The 26,299-nt window shown below is 41.5% G+C and overlaps 1 protein-coding gene across 2 annotated transcripts in view; it reads right to left on the reverse strand.

The window, feature by feature from the left end:
* Nucleotides 1-26,299, reverse strand: part of LOC128690304 (cyclin-dependent kinase 17-like) — a 641,614-nt gene that overhangs the window by 421,165 nt on the left and 194,150 nt on the right. The window contains exon 2 of one of the 2 annotated variants that reach the window (XM_070090483.1): nt 25,825-26,299. This exon is cut by the window's right edge and continues 746 nt beyond it. In XM_070090483.1, the coding sequence (XP_069946584.1) occupies nt 25,825-25,975 (151 nt within the window). In that variant the 5' untranslated portion in view covers nt 25,976-26,299. Of the gene's footprint in view, nt 1-25,752 lie in introns of both variants that reach the window. The other variant, XM_053778923.2, reaches the window with a different exon arrangement.

Consider the following 26,299-nt stretch of genomic DNA (forward strand, 5'->3'; position numbering starts at 1 on the left):
AAAGCAGTCCTAAACCGTATCAAGAAAGTCACGAGACTCGATTTCCTGTCACATTGTTCCAATTTGTTTAAAGTTAAAAATCTCCAATTCACACAACATTTTCATATCTAGACGCCTTATGAATTTCGTCCCATCGCAGCCTACCGCACCCCCTATCAAGGTCTGGGCCCTATAAATCACACCCAAAATTAATTTTTCACAACCTTCGAGAAACTGTAGCCAAACAGATTCTGTGTCCGATGTTTCTAATTTTACATCTTGTCTAACAATTTAAATTGTCTCTAACATACATCGACACTCCACCACCCTTCCTGTTGACCCTATAGTGTGGAATAGTTTATAACCCTGTAAGTTGCATTCAGAAGGCATTTCTCTTTCAAGTTGAACCAGGTTTCTGTTATAGCAATAATATCTATATTGCCTGCACCTGCAAGTAATCTTAGCCCATCTATTTTATTTCTTAGACTCCTAAAATTTGTATAGTAAACCTTAAGGGAGCAAGTCATCCATTGTCCTCTATTATCTCTCTTTGTTTACTGAGCAATTGCTTTGCCTTTACTAGCAACTTTATTTTAAATAATGTCTTTTAAACATATCTCTGGGGTATCCTGGTAATATCTGCTGTTTTCAACCATAATGCTGCAGGACAACTGTTTTCCACAAACACCCATACCTCCATAATCTATCAGTTTAAATTCCTAGACAAGTCATCAATGTCCCCCTCAATCAAACTGGCTAATGCAACCACTCCAGCCCCAGAGAGATGAACTCCATCCCTTGCATACATATCATGCTTGCCATAGAATTTGTCCCAGTCATCAATGAATGGGATTGCAAGTTCCTTGCAGTACCTGTCTAACCAGCAATTTATACCATGCTACATATGACTGGGAACCCTCTCTTAGACCTGACAACTTCTATGGCTGACCTGTACTTATCCAGCACCTCCTGTCTCCTGCCCTTCCTGATGTTATTTCCACCAGGACTAAGACAGATAATGGGCTTGTTCCCATTGCCTGACTGCTGACTGCCACCAACACCAGCTTCTGGGAGGCACACCCTCTGTCACCCTCTATCTCTATTACAAAAAGCATGGTCCATATATCTTACCTGAGAATCTCCTACAATTAGAATATTCTTACCTTGATTAGCAGGGGAGTCAATGGTACTTTAACCTCACTAACCACTGAAGTACACTCGTCCTGGAGAACAGAGAATCGATTTCCTACCTTCACATCTTCTCTATTAACTTTCCTTATCTTCCTTCTTCCTGAATTGTGAACCACTTGCCACTTAAAGCGGCTGCAACTCTTTAGCTCGCTGCTGGTATCCTTTTCCTCACCAGCTCCATCTCACACTCACTACCAAACCCATCTAGGTGAAGCTTTAACCTCTTATTTTCCTCCTGAAGAAGTAGAACCTTCTTCAACATTTTATCCTGAGATCCCAAAGCACTACAGGAGGCCATAGTGCTCAGTAACACCCTACGCTAATTCCCAGACAGGTTAGGGCAGTGACCACACGGACCTCTGACCGCAGTGTACATAAATTTGCGTCTGCCTTATTCGGCAAGAAGAGTGTTGCTATTTAAGCCAAAATTGCAAGTAGCCACCTTGAAAGGCATCAATTGATTAATGAATCTCAGCACGTTTTACAAACCGACATCCCTGCCTTAGGAATTTACTATTTTCACCAAGGTATTTGAGGAGGTAGATCATGGTAATGAATACGATATTGTGTATATCGACTTCAGTAACACTTCTGATAGAGTTCCACAGCAGAAGCTTTTGAGGAAAATTAAGGCACACGGAATAGGAGAAATTTTTTCCAGGGTAAAGGCATGGTTGACAAATAGGCAGCAGAGAGTTTGCGTAAGTGGGGAGAAATCAGAGAGAGGGCACGTCACGAGTGGTGTTCCACAGGGGTCAGTGTTGGGCCCTTTCTTGTTCACAATTTATATAAACGACATTGATGAGGAAATAAGTAGCGACATAAGCAAGTTTGCTGATGACACCAAAATAGGTCGCCTAATTCATTCTAATGAGGACATTAGAGCACTTCAGGAAGATTTGAATATACCGATTCAGTGGTCGGAGAAGTGGCATGCAGTCTAATAGACAAATGCAAAGTTCTAAACACTGGACAAGAAAATAACCATGCCACATATAAACTAAATAATGTAGATCTTAATATTACTGAATGCAAAAAGGATTTAGGAGTTCTGGTTAGCAGTAATCTAAAACCAAGACAACAGTGCATAAGTGTTCGTAATAAAGCGTTCGTAATAAAGCGAACAGAATCCTTGGCTTCGTATCAAGGAGAATAAATAATAGGAGTCCTCTGGTTGTTCATCTCTATATATCTTTGGGTAGTCCTCGTTTAGATTATGCTGCACAGTTCTGGTCACCGTATTACAGAATGGATATTAATGCACTGGAAAACGTACAGAGGGGGATGACAAAGTTAATCCCTGGTCACAGACCGGGCCGCGGGGGCGTTGACCCCCGGAACTCTCTCCAGGTAAATCTGCACTCTCTCAATCATATCCCCCCGAATTAGGGGGGATATGATTGAGGTGTATAAATGGAAAACAGGAATAAATAAGGGGAATGTAAACAGTGCGCTAAAAAATATCTAGCTAAGACAGAACTTGAAGCAATGGTTTTAAGGTGGAAAAATTCAGATTCAGTAAGGATAGGAAAGCACTGGTTTGGTAAAAAGAGTTGTGGATGAGTGGAACAAACTCCCGAGTACCGTCATAGAAGCTAAGACGTTGTGCAGTTTTAAAAATAGAATGGATAAATACATAAGTGGGTGTGCATAGGTGTGAGTTAGACCTGACTAGGTGGGTCATTGGTTTAAGCTGGGAGGTGACTTGGACGTGCCTCGCATGGGCCAGTAGGTCTGCAGTCATGTTCCTTCTTTATGTTCTTATTTCTCTTAGGGACTGCAGATCGGAGTATTTCAGGATCCGGCCCATGGGCCATAGGTTGCTGACCTCTGATATAAAGAATGGAGTCCCCTCATTATGTCAGCAGCTTGGTTCAACCCAACCAATCACAAGAAAGCCTGCCAAAGTTGAGAAGCAAAGTTGGATGGGTCAACCTTGGCAGACTTACCGCCAAGTCTGGTCGAAGATGGTTCTCACTGTGTCTCTTACTTGCAAATTGCCTTTCTGTACATACCCTCTATAAATATTGTACATATAGTCGCTTGCTGTTTGCTGAAGGAAGTATTTGATCTGCTGTCTTTTGTTGGTTCCTTGTGTCTAAATTGGTTATAGTGCTACAACCAGGTGTACAGGCTACTAGACTACACCTGTGTTCGTAATATGGGATACCTGTCCTCAAGTCTTTGTCTCTACACTGTCCCTACGAGCTTGCCTACAGTAATGCGTTAAAAACCTGCGAAGTCGTTGTATACCCTGCAAAACTTGCCCAGACTATCTTTAGTGCGCTGCTGGTGTATTGCTCACTCTACTGGTATAGAGTATCAACGAACTCTTACTGATGCACAGCTTCATGACTCTATATGCAATAAATTAAGGTTTGACTCGTGTAACATGGAGCTCCAACCTGAGATTTCAGCTGGTGAGATGGTAAAGTGTCACTCCTCGCTTCGACTGTGTAGTCAAAATGGGGGAGGACAAACTCCGGAGCAACAGGGCCACTATCCACATGGGGAAACAGGTGGTGAATTGGGGTTTTCTCGGGGGAGAGTCAGCTTCGTTAGCGCTTGAGTTGGCTAGAATCAATCTGGAGCTAGTACCTCGGTTTTCTGATTTTGAGCCTGAGCAATTTTTCGAGTACAACAGAACCTCTGTATTCGGAATTAACTGGTTCCTGAGTGTGTTCTGAATACTGAATTTTCTGAATATTGGATCAATTTTTTTCATAGGAAATAATGTAAACTGGATTAATTCGTTCCAAACCCCGAGTTACTCTTCACAAACAAACCATTAACTCAGAATACTGGTTAATTAAATTTGTAAAATAACATGTACAAGCACATTAGCTCTTTTTATTGTGCCTTTATTTTTTATAATAGAAAATACGGTAAATGTTGACATGCCATATTCCTTTGATATACCTTTACCTTTGAAGAGTTTCGAGAATTTATCTACTCTCTGAGCCCGGCCATCGGCCAGGCTCGTCTGGTGCTTACCTGGTCAACCAGGCTGTTGTTGCTGGAGGCCCGCTGCCCCACATATCCATCACAGCCTGGTTGATCTGGCACCTGGTGAGGATACTTGTCCAGTTTCCTCTTGAAGGCTTCTACACTTGTTCCAGCCGTGTTTCTGATATCTTCTGGTAAGATGTTGAATAGTCTGGGACCCGAATGTTGATACAGTGTTCCTTTATTGTGCCCACCGCACCCCTGCTCCTCACTGGGTTTATTTTACACTTCCTCCCATATCTCTCACTCCAGTATGTTGTTATGGCAGTATGCAGATGGTACCAGGCCCCTGAGTAGACGTATTCCACTGTCGTGTTTTGAAATATGTTCCTTTTTTAGTTCAGTGGTGGTTCTTACAGCTTTCCTTTTAGGTTTTTTCTTCACTATTCTTATTCAGGGCCATGACCACTTATTTTCAATGAAATAAAAATAACACAAAATTATACAAAAAAATAATAGAATCTCAAGAGCTCAAAAAGCATGTGCCGTTCCGAATATAGTGACATTTGCTAATATCGGTACTTTTTTTTTTTCTTGATTTTTTTTCCCTGAATACTGGATTTTACGAATAATGGTGTATCCGAATACAAAGGTTCTATTGTATTTCGAAAATCAGGCTGGAGCTTTGCGATGGCTACTCAAGCATTGGGCAGCACTGGTTCATACAGCATTATATGGCAAAGTGAGGTAATTTACAGCTGGTTTGAATAAAGATTTCGCTAATTATAACGTTGTGAAAGCTGCTGTACTTAGTGATTCCCGCCAAATATAGGCGGGAATTAAAATGAGCAAGCGTCAGTTGGGTCAGTCACATGTGGACTTTGTGGATAATCTAAATCGTTTACTAAGTAGTGCAAGTCTACTGGTGTGTCTAATTTCAGTGGGCTAGTGCAACTGGTCCTTATGGACAATCTTCTTGAGTCAGTTGCACCAGAGGTTCAGGTGTTTTTAGAAGACCATTCAGTGGCAACTTATGGAGAAGACCAACCATTCCCTGTCCAGGTGGTCTTTTAACCTTCCTTTCCAGCAGCCTGGTATGGACAGAGATCATCGTGGATAGACTTCTGAATTTCGTCCGAAGGTGGAAGTTGGGGATGAAAAATGACTCTTGCCTAAAAACCAGCAAGGAGCAAGAGAAAAGAATACTGAACCCATCACCTATAGGGAAGCTGTATTTTCCGTTCCTCTGCATAAGAAACATCCTCATGCGTCATAGGGATGTTACTTCCTGACATCCCCATGACGCATCAGAGTTTTCAATTTCCAACTGTGTCCTCTTCTTGTGTCCCATCTTTGAAACATTCTGCCCCTGTTCACCTTGCCATTCCCCTCAGTATTTTGCACGTAGTTATCATATCCTATCCTCCAGCGTCATGTTGAATTCCCTTAATTTTGTTGCAAACCTATGCACTTTCTCAAATTTTTTGACGTACACGACCAATAGTTGGTTTCATACAGATGATGCGTACTTCAATATGGGTCTGACGTGAATGACTTATTTGGATGTCGAAACGCTATTCTTAGGCTTGCCCGGCTCTGCATATGCTGCAGCACTTATTTGTTTGATGTGCGCATCAGGGGTTATGCTCGGTATGATACTCCAAGATCCTTCTCCTTGAGTAAGGTTTGCAGCCTTTGACCCCCGAGCCTGTACTCCGTCTGCCGTCTTCTTTGTCATTCCAGAAGCTCCACATCTTTACACTTGATTTGGTTAAATTCTAGGAGCCATTTGTCGGACTAGGCTTGTAGCCTGTCCAGATCCATTTGTAGCCATGCCTAGTCCTCGTCCGCTTATATTCTCCTTCGTTTAACGTCGTCTGCAAACAGGGACACCTCTGACTCTCCCTTCTGTCATGTCATTCACGTATACAAGAAACAGCACCGGCCATAGGACTGACCCTTGTGGAACTCTACTCGACACATGCACCCATTCTGATACCTCGTTTGATGTATCTTTGATGAGTTCCGATAGTTTTTTCTACTCCCAGAGCCCGGCCGTGGGCCAGGCTTGTCTGGTGCTTGCCTGGTCAACCAGACTGTTGCTGCTGCTGCTGGCCCGCTGACATATTCACCACAACCTGGCTGATGTAGCACGGACTATCACTCGTTGTTTCCTTCCTGTCAGGTATGTCTAACAGGAAGGAAAAACGTTCGATTTACATTTCCAATTAATGGAAAATTATCTGGGGAAAAATGCTGCATGTTATAGTACAAGTGAAGGAGAACTAACAAACTTTGATAGACCACAACATTATCAACTCAATCGTGAAGGGAATTTCAGTTGAGTGATGCATCCAAATAATGGTGATAGTAACTTAGAGGGGTACTGGGGTACGAGCGTGCCCGGTGATGATTGTACCTTCGTCAGGAAACAACAGTGGCTCCTGACATTAATCTTAAAGAGATAACAACCAGTTCATTGGTTAAGCATCCGCTGGTTTACCCCAGCTCGGTTTTACACCCCATTTAATAAACAAGGTAAGGTATTTTAAGATTAGATTAGGATATCATTACGGATATCCTAAAGACAATTTCTTTTAGTGTGCCCCTTTAACATCCTCAGCCCGACCTGTAAGTCTCCTTCCCCACAATGTCAGCTACAACCGATTATCACCAGTCAACCTCAAGGCCAGGCAACAGAGTAAAAAATATACACCCAATAATATATACGAGTCACTAATTACATGATGTACACTCGCTCGCACGTACACTGCATGCGCACCGCATGCCAACATACATACCAAAATCAGAGTTCAATAGCCCACACTGCAGCAGTTATGTTGTTGCTCAAGCCGTGGTGAGGCCACCACAATAACAACTACATGCTGGGATTGACTGTTAACTGGTCTGGGGTTTTACCACAGAAATGCCGGCAGAGCTACTAAGGTGTAATTTTAGCCCCGTGGTCATGTAATACCCGGGGGGAAGGGAAGGAGGGAGGGAAGGAACCTGGCCATCTTCATCCAGTGTATCAACTCCTGCAAGCTCTCGCCACTGAGCCACAACACCAAGCACTTCCCACCCACGCATCACAAGTCACTTGTTAACTCAGTAGTTACCGAGGTAGATACACAATTAAGTTCTCAAGTTCATTTCCTGTTTACCTAATGGTAATATATGGGAGTTAGTCTGTGTGATTCGCATGCCATCTGTACTGTAACTACAGTTGTCCGAGGATAATTGTTCCCCTGGCCCAATTTAACACTAGGCTTCCTGGATGGTGGTCTAGTGTTCAATGCTCCAGCTGCACACACCTCACCAGAACACTATATATAGCCCAGCTTATCTGTCTGTCTATTCTCCAATGCCAATGGTATTGACGATTGGACAGACATTTTTCTTAACAAAATACTTAGACTATACAACAAACATTGTCCTATAAAAACGAAACAATCACGAATAAACGGCTTGGTTGCCCATGGCTAACCAGCAGCATTCTGAAATCCATTCATAAGAAACATCAATATGAAAAGCAATATAGACAGGGCTTAATACACAAAGATATTCTTAAACAATATTCAACAGTTCTCACCAAATTAATAAAGAATGCCAAACAACTGTACTACTCCAGCAGATTCACTGACACAAGAGGAGATAAAAAAGACCTGGAAAACACTTTCCCAGATTCTGAGGACCCACAAACTGAAAAAAAAAGAATATTGTTCTCACTAAACCTCATGAAACACCACTGCATCCCACTGATACAGCTAACAAGATAAACGACTTCTTCTCAAACATAGGATCTAATCTCGCCAGTAAAATCCCACGTACCAATACCTGTGCCGGGGACTACCTAGATGGGAATCTCCCAAATTCCTTCTATCTTGTACCAACTGAGCCCACGGAAGTCACCGCGATCATAAAGTCACTTAAAAATAACTCGGGGAATCTGTCTCACGTCCCACCATTATTGTACAAGCGAGTGGCCCATGTCCTTTCGCATGCTATTACATTACTTTTTAACAAGTCACTAGAAACTAGCACTTTCTCGACACTACTCAAGACAGCAAGGGTTACACCAATACATAAAGGTGGTGACCCTACAGACGTAAACAACTATAGGCCAATATCAAACTTACCATTGCTATCCAAAATCATCGAGAAACTCGTGCACAGGAGACTATATTCATTTATAACGTCACAAAACATACTCAACCACTGCCAATTTGGATTCAGGAAAAATAAAAGCACTAATGATGCAATTATAAAAATGCTAGACCTGCTTTACACAGCATTGGAAAATAAGGAATATCCGCTAGGAATTTTTGACCTAAGAAAAGCGTTTGACACAGTAGACCACGGCATCCTACTCCACAAACTTGACCACTATGGTATAAGAGGCCATGCGCTTGCATATTTTAAATCCTACCTTTCTAATAGGTATCAGTATGTCACCATTAAAGACACAGCCTCATCAATACGGCCACTTGATACTGGAGTTCCGCAGGGAAGTGTCCTTGGACCCCTGGTCTTCCTCATTTACATCAATGATCTTCCAAACATATCCCAACACCTGAAACCCATTCTCTTTGCTGACGACATGACTTATGTCATCTCCCACCCTAATCTTGCCACCCTCAACACCATTGTTAACGAGGAGCTGCTCAAAATATCGACTTGGATGACAGCCAATAAACTTACACTTAACACTGGCAAAACCTACTATATTATGTTTGGTAGGAGAGCAGGTGTTGCGCAACTTAACATTAAGATCGACAACACTCTAATTGCCAGACATAATGAGGGCAAATTCCTTGGCCTATACCTCGACAACAACCTAAATTTCAGCACCCATATCTAACACAAAAAAAGTATCCAAAACGGTGGGGATCCTCTCCAAGATACGATCCTACGTACCGCAAACTGCCCTTCTCACACTATACCATTCACTTACATATCCATACCTCGCCTATCTGTTCAACTGCAGCAACACACCTAAAGCCAATAATAACCCAACAAAAAGCCGCAGTAAGAATAATCACTAAATCCCATCCCTGGCAACTCCCCCCCCACTCTTCATAGATATAAACTTACTCCCTGTTCAGAACATCCACACTTACTACTGTGCAATCTATATCTACAGGACCTTAAATTCCATTATTAACCTTGACCTAAAATGCTTTCTTGATAGTTTGTGACAGGATCCACAGGCATAACACCAGACACAAACATCTCTATGACATTCCCTGTGTTCGACTAAACCTTTACAAAAATTCAATGTATTTCAAAGGACCTAAAATCTGGAACACCCTACCTGAAAACTCTAGAACTGCAGAGACATTCATCACTTTCAAAACTACAGTTAAAAAATATCTTATCTCCCTGATCCACCCTGACAACTAACTACATGATAACCACCTGGTGGTTCACAATTACACTCACTCACCCACTGACTATAAACCCAGAAATACTAATCTTAATCTTAAAATAATAAATCCTAACTAGTCATAAGTTTGTCTATGATACTCAAATAAAGACACCTTGTATTGTGCCAAAACAAAAGCATTCACATTGCTAAACTCACAAATTATGATGTAGTCACTTAGCCTTAATACCATAATCTGGAAGGATTTAACGTTAAGAATTAATCTAAGTCTGCTTGAAATGCCTAGCCATGCTAGGTGTCCTAGTGGCTCCCTCTGTAATTAGTATTTTATAACATGTAAACCACAAAATACCCAAAACCTGTAAACCTCACATTGTAACCATTATAGAGAATAAACTTGAATCAATCAATCAATCAATCAATCTCTCAATCTCTCTCTCTCTCTGAGAATCTGTTACCTCTTAAAGTGGTTAGTAATTTCCCCTCTAATATATGTAGACAAAAGACTGAAAATCCTAAAACCATTTATACTTATCTTCTAGTGTTCTTACTGCACCACTGCTTTCCTACAGTTTAGTACTTAAATGGTAAAAATAGCTAAATAAATAATACAACAACATAATATGACATATTATCAAAAAAGATAAAAACAATTCGCCAAGTCTACCTGCCAGTACTAGATGTGTGTGTACAATAGCAGATACACAACACTAACAACTCTCATAAAAGTAACACTTACATGAATCTCTCAGCGAAGCTCACCGGTGAAGACTTACCTGTAAAAAAATTTTCACATTAAAATATTTTATATTTATTCTGTATAATAACAAATAGACCTATGTAACCAACATTTAAAATATTTAGTGTATTTTTTTTAACAGGAAAAACTCATGCCTTTTACAGTTATTGGAATATTCCCATATTCGCCACCTTTATACAAGAGGTATTACAATGTTTGTAACAGATACATTGTAATATTACAGTGTTTATAAGACACATATTGCAATACAAAGACTAAGGACAGTGCCTAGAGGTGAAGAGGCTCCATAATGTACACTTTACTAGCACTTCTCTCCCTACATGACTGTCTCCCACCATCACGTGTACTGTACATGCTACCACCACACCATACGTATCTACCACCAAACAACACACATATATACTACCACAACACACCACACGTATATATTACAACACACACCACATATATACTACCACAACACACCGCATGTATATACAACACACCACACGTATATATTACAACACACACCACATATATACTACCACAACACACCACACGTATATATTACAACACACACCACATATATACTACCACAACACACCACATGTATATACAACACAGCACACGTATATACAACACAGCAAACGTATATATTACCACAACACACCACACATATACTACAACACATTACACGTATATACCACCACAACACAGCACACGTATATACTACCATAACACACCACACGTATATACTACCATAACACACCACACGTATATACTACCATAACACACCACACGTATATACTACCATAACACACCACACGTATATACTACCATAACACACCACACGTATATACTACCATAACACACCACACGTATATACTACCATAACACACCACACACACATGCTACCACAACACACGCATATACTACCACAACAGCACACACACATACTACCACAACACATTACACGTATATACTGCAACAGTACACGTATATACTGCAACAGTACACGTATATATTATCACAACACGTATATACTATCACAACACTGTACACGTATATACTACCACAACACACTACACGTATATACTACCACAACACACTACACGTATATACTACCACAATACACTACACGTATATACTACCACAACACACTACACGTATATACTACCACAACACACTACACGTATATACTACCACAATACACCACACCTATATACTACCACAACACACTACACGTATATACTACCACAACACACTACACGTATATACTACCACAACACACTACACGTATATACTACCACAACACACTACACGTATATACTACCACAACACACTACACGTATATACTACCACAACACACTACACGTATATACTACCACAATACACTACACGTATATACTACCACAATACACTACACGTATATACTACCACAACACACTACACGTATATACTACCACAACACACTACACGTATATACTACCACAACACACTACACGTATATACTACCACAATACACTACACGTATATACTACCACAATACACTACACGTATATACTACCACAACACACTACACGTATATACTACCACAACACACTACACGTATATACTACCACAACACACTACACGTATATACTACCACAACACACTACACGTATATACTACCACAACACACTACACGTATATACTACCACAATACACTACACGTATATACTACCACAACACACTACACGTATATACTACAACAATACACTACACGTATATACTACCACAATACACTACACGTATATACTACCACAACACACTACACGTATATACTACCACAACACACTACACGTATATACTACCACAACACACTACACGTATATACTACCACAACACACTACACGTATATACTACCACAATACACTACACGTATATACTACCACAATACACTACACGTATATACTACCACAACACACCACACCTATATACAACCACAACACAGCATACACGTAAACACCTTAACACCACTCCCACAAACACTACTGTCAACACACTACTATTATCACTATTAGTACTAACTACTACTACTACTACCACCACCACCACTACTACTACTACTACTACCACCACCACTCGACAGACCATTTCTTCGAGTCCCCGAAAAATACTATGAATTACATGAAGTGTTTGTCACGCTAAATATCTTACTACTATTACCTTTCATGAAGCCACCACAACCATCAGTGCACTTACCGCTACAATCCCTCCTACCACCGCCACCACTACCACACTTTTTCCTATTCAGAAAGTAAGAAACTTTCCGCTGCCATAACCACCATTCATGCCCACCGTCAACAAACTCGTATCTACCAACCAACCTTACAAACATAACCTAATTTACATAAAAAATGTGATTCACGAATGCCTTAATTCTGAGAAGAGGGAGTCAGGCTGTAGTTGCCTGTACACACCACTCCTACGTGATAATCACACAAGTACAAGAGACATTATTTATCCATAAGACAAACTTATCGTTATCACAGATAAACAAAAGCCACATAAATAACATCCAGCTAGTTTGTAAACACTAAGACAGACAACATTTACCTAGACACTTGAGGAAACAAGATACACTTACCTTCCTTTTATCAGTGTAACAACGAGGCCTCCTCCTTTGGCTTAAGGTGCCTTAACATCTACGGTTATCACACGAGGCTTTGCCTTAAGTGCGTGGAACACTGACGAGTCATCCCAGGGTTTTAAGAGTCTTCAGAAGACAGTATTGCAGCATCAGTAACCAAGTGGACTCAATCATGAATAATGGAACACAGTGGGGGAACATCACACTGGCAGTGAGTGAACATCACACTTTACAGTGAACACAGTGGGTGAACATCACACTTGACAGTGAACACAGTGGGTGAACATCACACTGACAGTGAATACAACGGGTTAACATAATTGAAGAATGACTATCGTCATTCACGCTCCTCTACACAAGGTACTTCAAAGCATTCTTGGAATAAACAGCGCTAGCGCAGTGCTCCCTCATACAAGTTGGACAAAGTGAAGTGGTACACCATTATTTCTTCATTCTCAGGGTGGCTGAGATATGAAGCGACTTGGATGGGGAAATGGTGAAGCCAAACTCGAGACAAGCTTCAAGCGAAGAAGAGGTGAGCAACGGGAAAAAAAAACAAAGGCGAGGAAACACCCAAATATTCCACAGAAACTCCCAGTCCAGTATCCCTAGAAATAAAATAAAGTAAAACAGCTTATCCAGAAATCAGTAAGAGATTTAAAAATCAGTGTGTGTTACTCAAAAGAGGAGTCACCAAGAAATTTAAAGCCTATAAGAAAGATGGGGAAGAAAACCCTGATATAGTATATTTCCAGAGGACTAAGGAAAGGGCAAACGGGGGAGTTGTATTAATGCTTAGAAACACTGGAGATTTGAGGAACTAGGAAATTTGTTAACGAGATTTCATGGACTAAATAGCAAGTACTGTAATGCCCGAAGAAACAAAACAATGACAGTGACACATAATCCATCAACAAACAGGAAACCAAGAGAGGAATATCATCAGAAGAGGACATTGACTCGCATATTGTAAACAGTGGATGAGAAAGCCAGAAGAATCAAAACTACATTCCTAGTACCAAGAAATTTCAACTACAAGGAGACCGAGTGAGGAAAACTGGGACCCCCAAGGAGGGCCACAAACACGGAGAACGAAACTTACGGAAGCAGTAATGAACTTTTTGAACCAACATATCAAGAAAACAACCAGATTGAGGAGGAAGATGAACCGACGAGACTTGATCTGGTTGCTACACAAAATGAATATGACATGGTTGACATTATTATGGGGAACCAATAGGAGTCAGTGATCATGTGGTACCAAGCTTTGAGTACCACGTGGAAAGGAGAATGAAGAAAGAAACAGAAAAGGGGACTACCTGAAGGATGTGTTCGACGGTCAAAGACCAGGCGATTAACAAGGATGATCAACAACGTTGTTACTGCTGTCCATACATAGTCCAACGTACAAACCACAGCCTGGCTGATTCGGAATTGACTTGGGGAACTTAACAAATTTCCTCTTGAAGACAGCAAGGGGTCTGCTGGTAATCCCCTTTATGTATAAGGGGAGACTTAAAGTCTTCGACCTCTTACATTTACAGTATGTGTAATCTCTTTGCGCACTCATGGCATCCCTGCTTTTCACTGGGGGTATTTTGTGCCGTCTGCCGTGCACCTTGCTTTCGTAGGGAGAGATTCTTATGTGAACACTTGAGACAACTCCCTCTAAAATTTTCCAGGTGTTAATTACAATTTATTTTTCTCGCCTGCGTTCCAAGAAGTACAGGTCGAGGGACACAATGTTCCTAGTAATTTAGGTGTTTTACCAAATTTATATATGCAGTGTACATTCTCTAGGTTCGCAATTTCGCTTGCCTTAAAATGGAGCTGTTAGTGTGCAGGAATATTGCAGCTTATTCCAGACTATGATGACATAAGGATTTTTCTGAGGAAAGTGAAATGGGATAAGGAACTGGGAGACATACTTGTACAAGATATTATGGAGGTAAGAAAGTCAGGGTGCCAAAAGGCGAAGGAGATTCATATCATTCTGCAGAAAAGAACCAAGAAAACCAAGAGCACACTGTTTAATATAAAATACAGGGACCAAGGAGAGGAGCAAGAGGGTTTGGGAAATATATAGAGCCAATCAAAATAAAAAAAAAAAACGAGGAGGGAAACTTAATATACAACTTCCAGAGTAGAAAATGGGCAAAGGCGGCAAAAATCAGTGATTCCAATCAAAGTGGTCTAGGAAGCGGGGCCAGGAGCTGAGTCTCGTTCCCCGCAAAACATAAAACAACAAGCGTGCGTACGTACACACACAAAGATACATGGCCCGGTACTGTTTCTGGTATATGTTAATGATTAACCTGATGTCATTTTACATCATCCGATTTCAGATTATGTAAAATTAATGAGAATAAAAACTTTTACGGATATTGAAATGCTACAAATGGACCTGAACAAACAACAGGATGGCTAATGATATACCCGTGACAGGTGTCGAGGATTTTCAGCCAAGGGCAAGACTTTTCTGCTGAATGCATGTTCAACCACACAGGTGCTGATGGTGGTCTGCTGGCTTTCATATCCGTCGTAGCCTGGTTGATCTGGCACGTGTTGGGGACAGAGATTAAGTTCCCAGAAATGCTGGGATGATGATATGATCACCCAAGATCTTTGGTGCTCCAAGTATGCTCTAGATCTGCATGTATCTCTACGAAAAAGGAAAGATCTCACATTCCAGGATCACAAATATGTTGACACTGCTACTGCAAGGAAAATGATAGGCTGAATAACTAGAACTTTCAAGACAAGAGATGCTGAGCCAATGATGATACTCTTCAAATCAACTGTTCTCTCTCCAGGCTGGAATACTGTTGTATAATGACAGCCCCCTTCAAGGCCTGCGAAACTACAGCTGGAAAATATATAGAAATTTCACTATTCGTACACACTCAGTCATCTGAACTACTACGAATAATCTTAAGTCTTTTCAACTGTATTCCTCGGAACGGTGGAAATCCTGGAGGGACTGGTTCCAAACCTGAACACCGAAATCATTCTGTATGATAAGAGACTTGGCAGACGGTGAAAAATGCCTTCACTTAAAAGCAAGAGCGCGACGAGTACACTAAGAGAGAACTGGATGAATGTCAAGAGGTTCCCGACTCTTCAATGCCCTCCCTCCCCCAATGCGTACGAGGAATTACCATAAACCTCTGGCCAGCAGTAACAGCCTGGATGATCATGCCTTGATCCTCCAGGCGGCCTGGTCTGGGACCGGGCTGCGGGGGAGTTGACCCCTGGAAACGTTCTTCAGGTATCCTTCAGGTGACATTCAACTCCCAGCAAATATGAGTTTGTGAAAACTGAGGAAGAGGGAAGACCAAAAACTGAAAATGACTCGTGGGAGATAGGCTGCAAACCTCATGCAAGGCGTATAGTGCCCAACATATCGCCTGGCGCGCACATAAACCGAACCTCTGCAGCGAATGCTCACTTGGCGAAATCTAAAATCAACGTTCAGTAATTTTGATAGTCATTCACAGCCCTTGACATAGGTCAGGATCATCTTAGTGTGTGTAACACCAGCATGGAATTCATACCTGATAAAGCATATCAAGAAACTGGAGAACGTGCAGAGGTTTGTAACGAAACTTGTACTAGAGTTAAGGCAAATTAAATATAAAGAAAAGGTAAAGGAGCTGAATCTGACATTAGAGGGCAGAAGAACCTGAGAGAGACAATAATGACATACAAAATACTCAGAGGACTTGATGGGGTGGGCAAGAATTGACTGTAATGAGTCTCAGGGATGTCAGAAACTTTTCTTCAGCCTCAGAGTGATGACGAAGTACTTGAGACAGGTTCCATACACACTTTTGAGAAAAAGTGTAACAGGACCTACAAGGTAAAGAGAGCAAAATTCCAGGAAGTGTCAAGTTAAGAGGCAAGGTGAGGCGGGACTCGATCTATGCAACCACAAGCAGGCGAGTACAAACTAGAGAGTACATACACACACACCCCATGGTGTGGAGGTCCAAAAGGCAGATGACGACGTAGAGGTGATAACAAGAAGCGCAAGATAGCGGAGGGGTGATAACAAGGAGCGCAAGATAGCGGAGAGGTGGTAACAAGTAGAGCAACATAGCGGAGAGGTGGCAACAAGGAAAAGAAAGCGTGTAAGTGACAAGAAGCCAAGATAGCATAGAAGCGGCAAGAAGTACATGACAAGAGGTGGAAAGAATTCACAAGATGACAGAGGTGGCAAGTAGTCAACATGACGTAGAAGTGACAAGAAGTACAACATGACGTAGTGGTGACAAGAAGTACATGACGTAGTGGTGACAAGAAGTACAAGACGTAGTAGTGACAAATACAACATGACGTAGAGGTGACAAGAAGTACATGACGTAGCGGTGACAAGAAGTACATGACGTAGGGGTGACAAGAAGTACATGACGTAGGGGTGACAAGAAGTACAACATGACGTAGTGGTGACAAGAAGTACATGACGTAGTAGTGACAAGAAGTACAACATGACGTAGAGGTGACAAGAAGTACATGACGTAGCGGTGACAAGAAGTACATGACGTAGGGGTGACAAGAAGTACATGACGTAAGGGTGACAAGAAGTACATGACGTAGGGGTGACAAGAAGTACATGACGTAGGGGTGACAATAAGTACATGACGTAGGGGTGACAAGAAGTACATGACGTAGGGGTGACAATAAGTACATGACGTAGGGGTGACAAGAAGTACATGACGTAGGGGTGACAAGAAGTACATGACGTAGGGGTGACAAGAAGTACATGACGTAGGGGTGACAAGAAGTACATGACGTAGGGGTGACAAGAAGTACATGACGTAGGGGTGACAAGAAGTACATGACGTAGTGGTGACAAGAAGTACAACATGACGTAGTAGTGGCAAGAAGTACATGACGTAGTAGTGTCAGCATAGTTGCTGATCCCTGTATTCCCAGTATTATATAGCATAGCATATTAGTATCATCCCTGTGCTTTAGACACGAGATCCCTCGTAGGCCTTTGGCTTTGTGTGACGTCATAGGGATACACATGGGCAGTGATCCCCCTGTCCCGTCCTCACTCGGCGGCAGACCTACAAGACGTGAACAGGCTTGGCACCGGGCTCCATCTCTCATCTCAGTCTGACAATATATTTACCATCCTACAAGTGTGTCTACTTTCAACCTACGATATCTCCATTTAAGAACCCTTACGATAAATGGTGACAGCGGTGAGCCTGTAATTCTGACGATTACAGCGATTTCTGGAGATAAATTTGTCGACCAGCAAGACGGCCATTTCGTGTTACCAGTAGGCCTACCGAGGTTCACCCCATCCAGCTACCTCAAGCCAGCTACTCTACCAGCTTCTACATTATTCACTGGTCAGTCTCTTTATATTAGTGGTTATCTTCTTTTGCATTACTCCCGAGGGGTTGACCCGAGTTTGCAAAATAAGCCAGCTTCCAGTCTGTGGTGGGGGAGTCAGTACACCCGAGCCCAGTCCAGCCTAGCCTACTCCATCCAATTATTTTGCCTGCCAAGCCAGCTTCCACCCCTGCTGTGCTCATCGTGTGAAGTTATCAAGCTATTCTGTGTGAAGGGTTAAGATAAGCCAGCTAGCAACTAACCCAGGTGTCTTACCCCAGTACTCAAGCAAGCCACATGACTAGCCTTCATCGCTTGTGATTCTAGTTCCAAGCATTCTGAGTGCTCCTTGTCATCCTTGTGGTGTTGTAGTATTTCGTGGGTTTCTTCTAAGCCAGCCGGCTTAGAATTATCTTCGCGGCAGTGTGGGTTTTCTCAGTGAGGCTTACGACGTTCAACCCATAAGCCCAACCACTCACGATCACGTGTGTCGCACCATTGCCGGTCTCAGACGCCTCGCTCAGCCATTACCCACAAACCCAACTACAGTCGGCCATTACAACTCACCTACCTCATCAGTGTTTTGGTGCACTGCTAAGGGTTGTAGCACCATATTTTAAGGACCACATAGGGGGTCAAGAGCTAGAGAGTGGCGCGCCATCTTTAAAAGCCTCCTGTGTGTTGTCTCTCGCCGATTTAAGTGCAATTCTACGATCATCTGTGCAGAGGACAGCAGCAAGACGATAAAAACAATCCATCAATCTCATTTTTTTCAAGTGTTACAGCTATAATATTTTTTTTTTAGAGACATTTGCGAGTGTTGAGACATTTCTTTTGTGTTCCCAGTGAATTTTTCTCTTAGTGACATTCAGTGACTCTTGATCAGACTCAGTGTTTATCATGTACTGATTGCATAAATTTCTTTTAATCTCCTTAATTCAGTGTTAATTTTCGTGCATTATTTTATATCTGTTGTGTTGTGTATCTTTTTATACACTTGAAGTAAGTACTTAGTGTTTCCTTTGTTGTGTGTGCAACATATGAGCAATATAGAACTTGTGTTTAAACTTCAGAATTCCAGTGTATTAACTCAGTAAATTTTTCACCTCATATTCTGCATCACAACTCAGTGTTGTCTGTTATTTTTTTTTCTTCCCAGCATTTGTGTAATTTTATTATTTTTGTTCCCTGTGTGTTGAACATTCTTGTGTTCATATTCCTTTATTCAGCCAGTGTTTAATTTGTCTTATTTCCACAGACAATAGTGCCATTTTTTAAGTCCCAGCAAGAGCTCGTATTTACAAAATTTTTCACACATCAAGTTTCATTGCAAGAAAATTCTAGTACTGTGTTCATGTTGATGTGTTGTGTCCTGCATCTCTGTAAGTGTTGTATTCCTTTTTGTTGTGTGTTTTTTGCACCTATTAATTTTTTTTTTTTTTCATGTTTTATTGAACAAATTCACTCTTAGTGCAATTTTTAAGTTCTCCTTCTAAAGTAAATTGTTCTTTTGCTTGTTGTTTAAGTGCAGTTAAGAGTTAAAGTGTTCATTCCTTGATATATTTCTTTTCTTGTGTGTTATAATTTTTATTATTGCACATTGACTCATTTTGCAATAATTCTTGTGCAAATATTGTGTTGCTATTAAAGTTTTTCTTGCAGAAAATTTTATGCAGTGTTGTGCAATACAGTTTATTACAGTGCAGTTTCTTATGCTCTGTTCTGTCCATAGTATTTTATTCTGTCTGTCATTTTATTTTTTTTTTAATTTCAGTGAATTGTGTGTTTGTTTTAATTTTTGCACAAGTTTATTGAGTCCATTTTATTATTTTATTGTGTATTTTCCTTGTTGCATTGAAAGTAAAGACAACTCACTGTGCCATTTATTCAATTTAAAGTAAAAGTTGAGCATATTAGATTTGAGCAAAGTACAAGCTCTCTTGATTTTCAGTGTTTGCTAAGTTGCATATTCTTCTTGTGTGAGTTCTTTGCTTACTGTGTAACTTGTCAATTTTTAATTACTTATGCAGAATAGTTAAGCATTTTCTTCCATTTAAGCTTATTGTGTCATTCTCTCCACTTTTCTTGACTTATGCCCTTCAGTATTTTCACTGAGAAGATGTCCCAGTCATTTTTGAATGTTCACTTAGTGTATCATTCCAGTCAAAGTCAATATGAATCAGTCCACAGTACCAACATTCCCTTACTGACTGAAAGACAATACCTAGCCCTTGAGCAATGTGTTTTTTCTCACAGCTTGTATCTGAGATTTGTTAAAGTGCTGCGAAATGTGAAGTTCAGATTAAGTTCCTATAGATCCGTGAATTACTTATTAACGTAGCCGAGCGGTCAGGCACTAGTAATTCTGTCACTCCCATCTGTGTTCCACCTATACCTTCAGACTTGCAGGATAGTGTTCCGTTGCCTCAAGTGTCCGGGGACACTCAGACTGCCTTGAGTGCACAGCCTATCCCTGCAATGACTGCTAGTTCGAGTAGTAGTTTCGCCACAGGGGATGCCTTGTCAGAAAACGATTACTTGCAACTAGTAATGCCATCTCTTGTTGATGTGACATGCTGTCTGCAGAAAGACGTCTCTGTTACAGCAAGTGTTCTCACTAGAGTGTCTGTTGTTGTTCCTTGTGTTTCAGATGGTGATCCCATCCTAGTTGACAGTAATCAGTGCATTGTAAGAAGTTATTTCTCGAGTAACTTTCACATGTTAACGTTTGTAAGTGTAGTTTCTTTATAGCTGATACCTCGTGTCACTGTGTGCGACTCAGATTGAATATCAGCATTGTTCACCGTGTTCATTTCTTTTCTCCTGTGCTTGCAGTTGAGATAGTAGATTCGTTCTCCCTTGCTCATATTGCGTGTTATAGCGTTAATTTTTTTTCAACCGGGGGGAGTCATCCACTCCACCGAGTTTGTTCTTTCCTCCAGTAAGGAAGAACTGTTACCTTTATTCCAGAACAAACAGCCTACTGGAAGGTTAGCCAGATGGACCTTGACTATCCAAGAGTTCAATCCCACTTTTGAAAATTTACCTGGCAAGTCAAATGTAGTCGCAGATGCTTTATCGCGACACGTTAGTGTAGTTACTGCAGATCCTCCATTTGCTGTCGAGGATGTCAAAAATGCCCAAAGAACCGATCCCTTGTGTTCTGGTGTGATTCGATTCCTGCTCCAGGAAGATCTTATTCTTACTGTGAAGCCACCAGTACCCATTAGTGACTTTGTAACGAGCCAAGAATTACTGTATCGAATAGTCGAGTTGAGTACTCCTAGCAGACGAATTAGTAATTCCACAGTCACTAGTGATTGTAGTTGTATCTTTTGTAGATACTCGTTCAGATCTCTCTCAGTCAAGGCATGTGTTAGCCATTGCAGAGGAATTCAATCCTCCCAGAGATGATAACCATTCTGCATACGTAAACCTTACCCTCGCAGAATTGGGTTTAAGTGTAAACAGCCTGCATAATTAGATGTCCGAGATGAATGAATTTGTCAACTGTGTGTTTATTATTAGCTGATCAGTTTGTCAGAAATTTTCGTGTTCACGTTCCCTCCGTATTCTGAGAATTAATAGTCTAGATTTGAGTGCACCGAATCTGCCTTTCTGTTAAACACTTCTTTGTATATAATTATTCTTCCTCAGAATCCGTAGAGTGCATGAATACAGATCGATCGATCAATTCCATCCATATTGTATAATGATTTGTTCTTATAGTTTGTAATGATTACGTTAACACCCATTACGTCAAAATCATGTTGTACCATCCATTAGTTCTAAGTTATATATGCATTTGTTATTGTATAGAATCAGCCCAGATCCGCCTGCCTGTTCAGCCTATAGTATAGTAGTGTATGTCGGGACGACATACGTAACATGACCGAGCTGTCAGCATAGTTGCTGATCCCTGTATTCCCAGTATTATATAGCATAGCATATTAGTATCATCCCTGTGCTTTAGACACGAGATCCCTCGTAGGCCTTTGGCTTTGTGTGACGTCATAGGGATACACATGGGCAGTGATCCCCCTGTCCCGTCCTCACTCGGCGGCAGACCTACAAGACGTGAACAGGCTTGGCACCGGGCTCCATCTCTCATCTCAGTCTGACAATATATTTACCATCCTACAAGTGTGTCTACTTTCAACCTACGATATCTCCATTTAAGAACCCTTACGATAGTAGTGGCAAGAAGTACAACATGACGTAGAGGTGACAAGAAGTACATGACGTAGGGGTGACAAGAAGTACATGACGTAGGGGTGACAAGAAGTACAACATGACGTAGTGGTGACAAGAAGTACAAGACGTAGTGTGACAAGTACAACATGACGTAGAGGTGACAAGAAGTACAAGACGTAGTGTGACAACAAGTACAACATGACGTAGAGGTGACAAGAAGTACATGACGTAGCGGTGACAAGTAGTACATGACGTAGGGGTGACAAGAAGTACATGACGTAGGGGTGACAAGAAGTACAACATGACGTAGTGGTGACAAGAAGTACAACATGACGTAGAGGTGACAAGAAGTACATGACGTAGCGGTGACAAGTAGTACATGACGTAGGGGTGACAAGAAGTACAACATGACGTAGAGGTGACAAGAAGTACATGACGTAGTGGTGACAAGAAGTACAACATGACGTAGAGGTGACAAGAAGTACATGACGTAGCGGTGACAAGTACATGACGTAGGGGTGACAAGAAGCACATTATGACGTAGTGGTGACAAGAAGTACATGACGTAGTAGTGACAAGAAGTACATGACGTAGTAGTGACAAGAAGTACAACATGACGTAGAGGTGACAAGAAGTATATGACGTAGGGGTGACAAGAAGTACATGACGTAGGGGTGACAAGAAGTACATGACGTAGTGGTGACAAGAAGTACAACATGACGTAGTAGTGGCAAGAAGTACATGACGTAGTAGTGGCAAGAAGTACAACATGACGTAGAGGTGACAAGAAGTACATGACGTAGGGGTGACAAGAAGTACAACTTGACGTAGTGGTGACAAGAAGTACAAGACGTAGTAGTGACAAGAAATACAACATGACGTAGAGGTGACAAGAAGTACATGACGTAGGGGTGACAAGAAGTACAACATGACGTAGTGGTGACAAGAAGTACAAGACGTAGTGTGACAAGTACAACATGACGTAGAGGTGACAAGAAGTACATGACGTAGGGGTGACAAGAAGTACAACATGACGTAGTGGTGACAAGAAGTACAAGACGTAGTGTGACAACAAGTACAACATGACGTAGAGGTGACAAGAAGTACATGACGTAGCGGTGACAAGTAGTACATGACGTAGGGGTGACAAGAAGTACAACATGACGTAGTGGTGACAAGAAGTACAACATGACGTAGAGGTGACAAGTAGTACATGACGTAGCGGTGACAAGTACATGACGTAGGGGTGACAAGAAGTACATTATGACGTAGTGGTGACAAGAAGTACATGACGTAGTAGTGACAAGAAGTACATGACGTAGTAGTGACAAGAAGTACAACATGACGTAGAGGTGACAAGAAGTACATGACGTAGGGGTGACAAGAAGTATATGACGTAGGGGTGACAAGAAGTACATGACGTAGGGGTGACAAGAAGTACATGACGTAGGGGTGACAAGAAGTACAACATGACGTAGTGGTGACAAGAAGTACAACATGACAGAGGTGACAAGTTCAACATGACAAGTGACAAGTAAGAGATGTAGAGAGAGAAGTGGTGAAGGTTGCTGCAAGAGGCTAGCAAGTACTGCAACATGGTATCACTGGTGACAACACTAAGTCCATAAACCAGTTCCACAAACATGCAAACATGCAGTACTGCAACCAAGAGTCTATGTGGTCTAGCACCAAGCTCCTCGGCAACATCATCGAATCAAATATTAATGTGAAGTCTGGTGATACATGGTCATACATTGTGTGTGAAGTTTGGTGATACATGGTCATACATTCACATTATGTGTGAAATATGGTGATACATGGTCATACATTCATATTATGTGTGAAATATGGTGATACATGGTCATACATTGTGTGTGAAGTCTGGTGATACATGGTCATACATTCACATTATGTGTGAAATATGGTGATACATGGTCATACATTGTGTGTGAAGTCTGGTGATACATGGTCATACATTGTGTGTGAAGTTTGGTGATACATGGTCATACATTCACATTATGTGTGAAATATGGTGATACATGGTCATACATTCACATTATGTGAGAAGTCTGGTGATACATGGTCATACATTCACATTATGTGTGAAATATGGTGATACATGGTCATACATTCACATTATGTGAGAAGTCTGGTGATACATGGTCATACATTCACATTATGTGTGAAATATGGCGATACATAGGCATACATTATGTGTGAAGTCTGGCGATACATGGTCATACGTTCACATTATGTGAGAAGTCTGGTGATACATGGTCATACATTCACATTATGTGAGAAGTCTGGTGATACATGGTCATGCATTCACATTATGTGTGAAATATGGTGATACATGGTCATACATTCACATTATGTGAGAAGTCTGGTGATACATGGTCATACATTCACATTATGTGTGAAATATGGCGATACATGGTCATACATTCACATTATGTGAAGTCTGGTGATACATGGTCATACATTCACATTATGTGAGAAGTCTGGTGATACATGGTCATGCATTCACATTATGTGTGAAATATGGTGATACATGGTCATACATTATGTGTGAAGTCTGGCGATACATGGTCATACGTTCACATTATGTGAAGTCTGGTGATACATGGTCATACGTTCACATTATGTGAAGTCTGGTGATACATGGTCATACGTTCACATTATGTGAAGTCTGGTGATACATGGTCATACGTTCACATTATGTGAAGTCTGGCGATACATGGTCATACGTTCACATTATGTGAAGTCTGGCGATACATGGTCATACGTTCACATTATGTGAAGTCTGGTGATACATGGTCATACGTTCACATTATGTGAAGTCTGGTGATACATGGTCATACATTCACATTATGTGAGAAGTCTGGTGATACATGGTCATACATTCACATTATGTGTGAAATATGGTGACACATGGTCATACATTATATGTGAAGTCTGGTGATACATGGTCATACATTCACATTATGTGAGAAGTCTGGTGGTACATGGTCATACATTATGAGTGAAGTCTGGTGATACGTGATCATAAATTCACGTCGTGTTTGAAGACTGGCCATACATGATTGTACATGCGTCATGTGTGGAATCTGGTTATTCATAATCATGCAGAGTCATGTGTGACATGTAAAGTTTAGTGGAACAATATGGACGGACAGACTACGGGCTCAGATGTTGGAGGTACAAGCTACTAACCAACCAACAAGTGAGGGATAAATGGGTGCCAATGGTAAGAAAAAAGCACCATGTAAAACGAGGGAGGACTACATTAAAACGCCACACACAGCTGTCAGTACATGAGTAGTCAAAAGGAAAACTCACCTAGCTGAAGGGACCTGGAGGTCTGGGAAGACTCGCTTACGTGGTAGAATCCAGAGGCCAGGGAAGACTCACCTAACTGGAGGGATTTGGAGGTCTTGAGGACGGAATTAGCAGAGTTCTTCCGCCGACGGTCGCCGATGTGGCTGAACCAGGAGCCGATCTTGGCCGTGCCGGAAGTGAAGGAACTGAAGGTGGAACTCTTGTGAAGCATCTTAATGTCCATAACTTGCACACGAAGACCACTCACCGGGTGTTACAACACCGCTCAACACCTACTGGATTACCCCCTTGTTAGAGGGTTTGTGTGGGGGATGAAGAGAAGACACAATGTCAACTCTTCATGTTGGTGTTTTCAAGGAGCCGGGGAACCGAAGACGCAAGAAGTGACATCATCTGGCCATACTGGGAAGGAGCTCTCACCGGAGGACCCAGGCGGGTAGGTTACACGCAACGTGGTACAGTCACCGTGACAGGACCACAAGACACCAACCTTCAAGGGTCAGAGGCCACGCCTCAAAAATCCCGGGTCAACACACCCACCGATGGT

This window comes from Cherax quadricarinatus, chromosome 32 (assembly GCF_038502225.1).
Source record: "Cherax quadricarinatus isolate ZL_2023a chromosome 32, ASM3850222v1, whole genome shotgun sequence".
NCBI lineage: Eukaryota > Metazoa > Arthropoda > Malacostraca > Decapoda > Parastacidae > Cherax > Cherax quadricarinatus.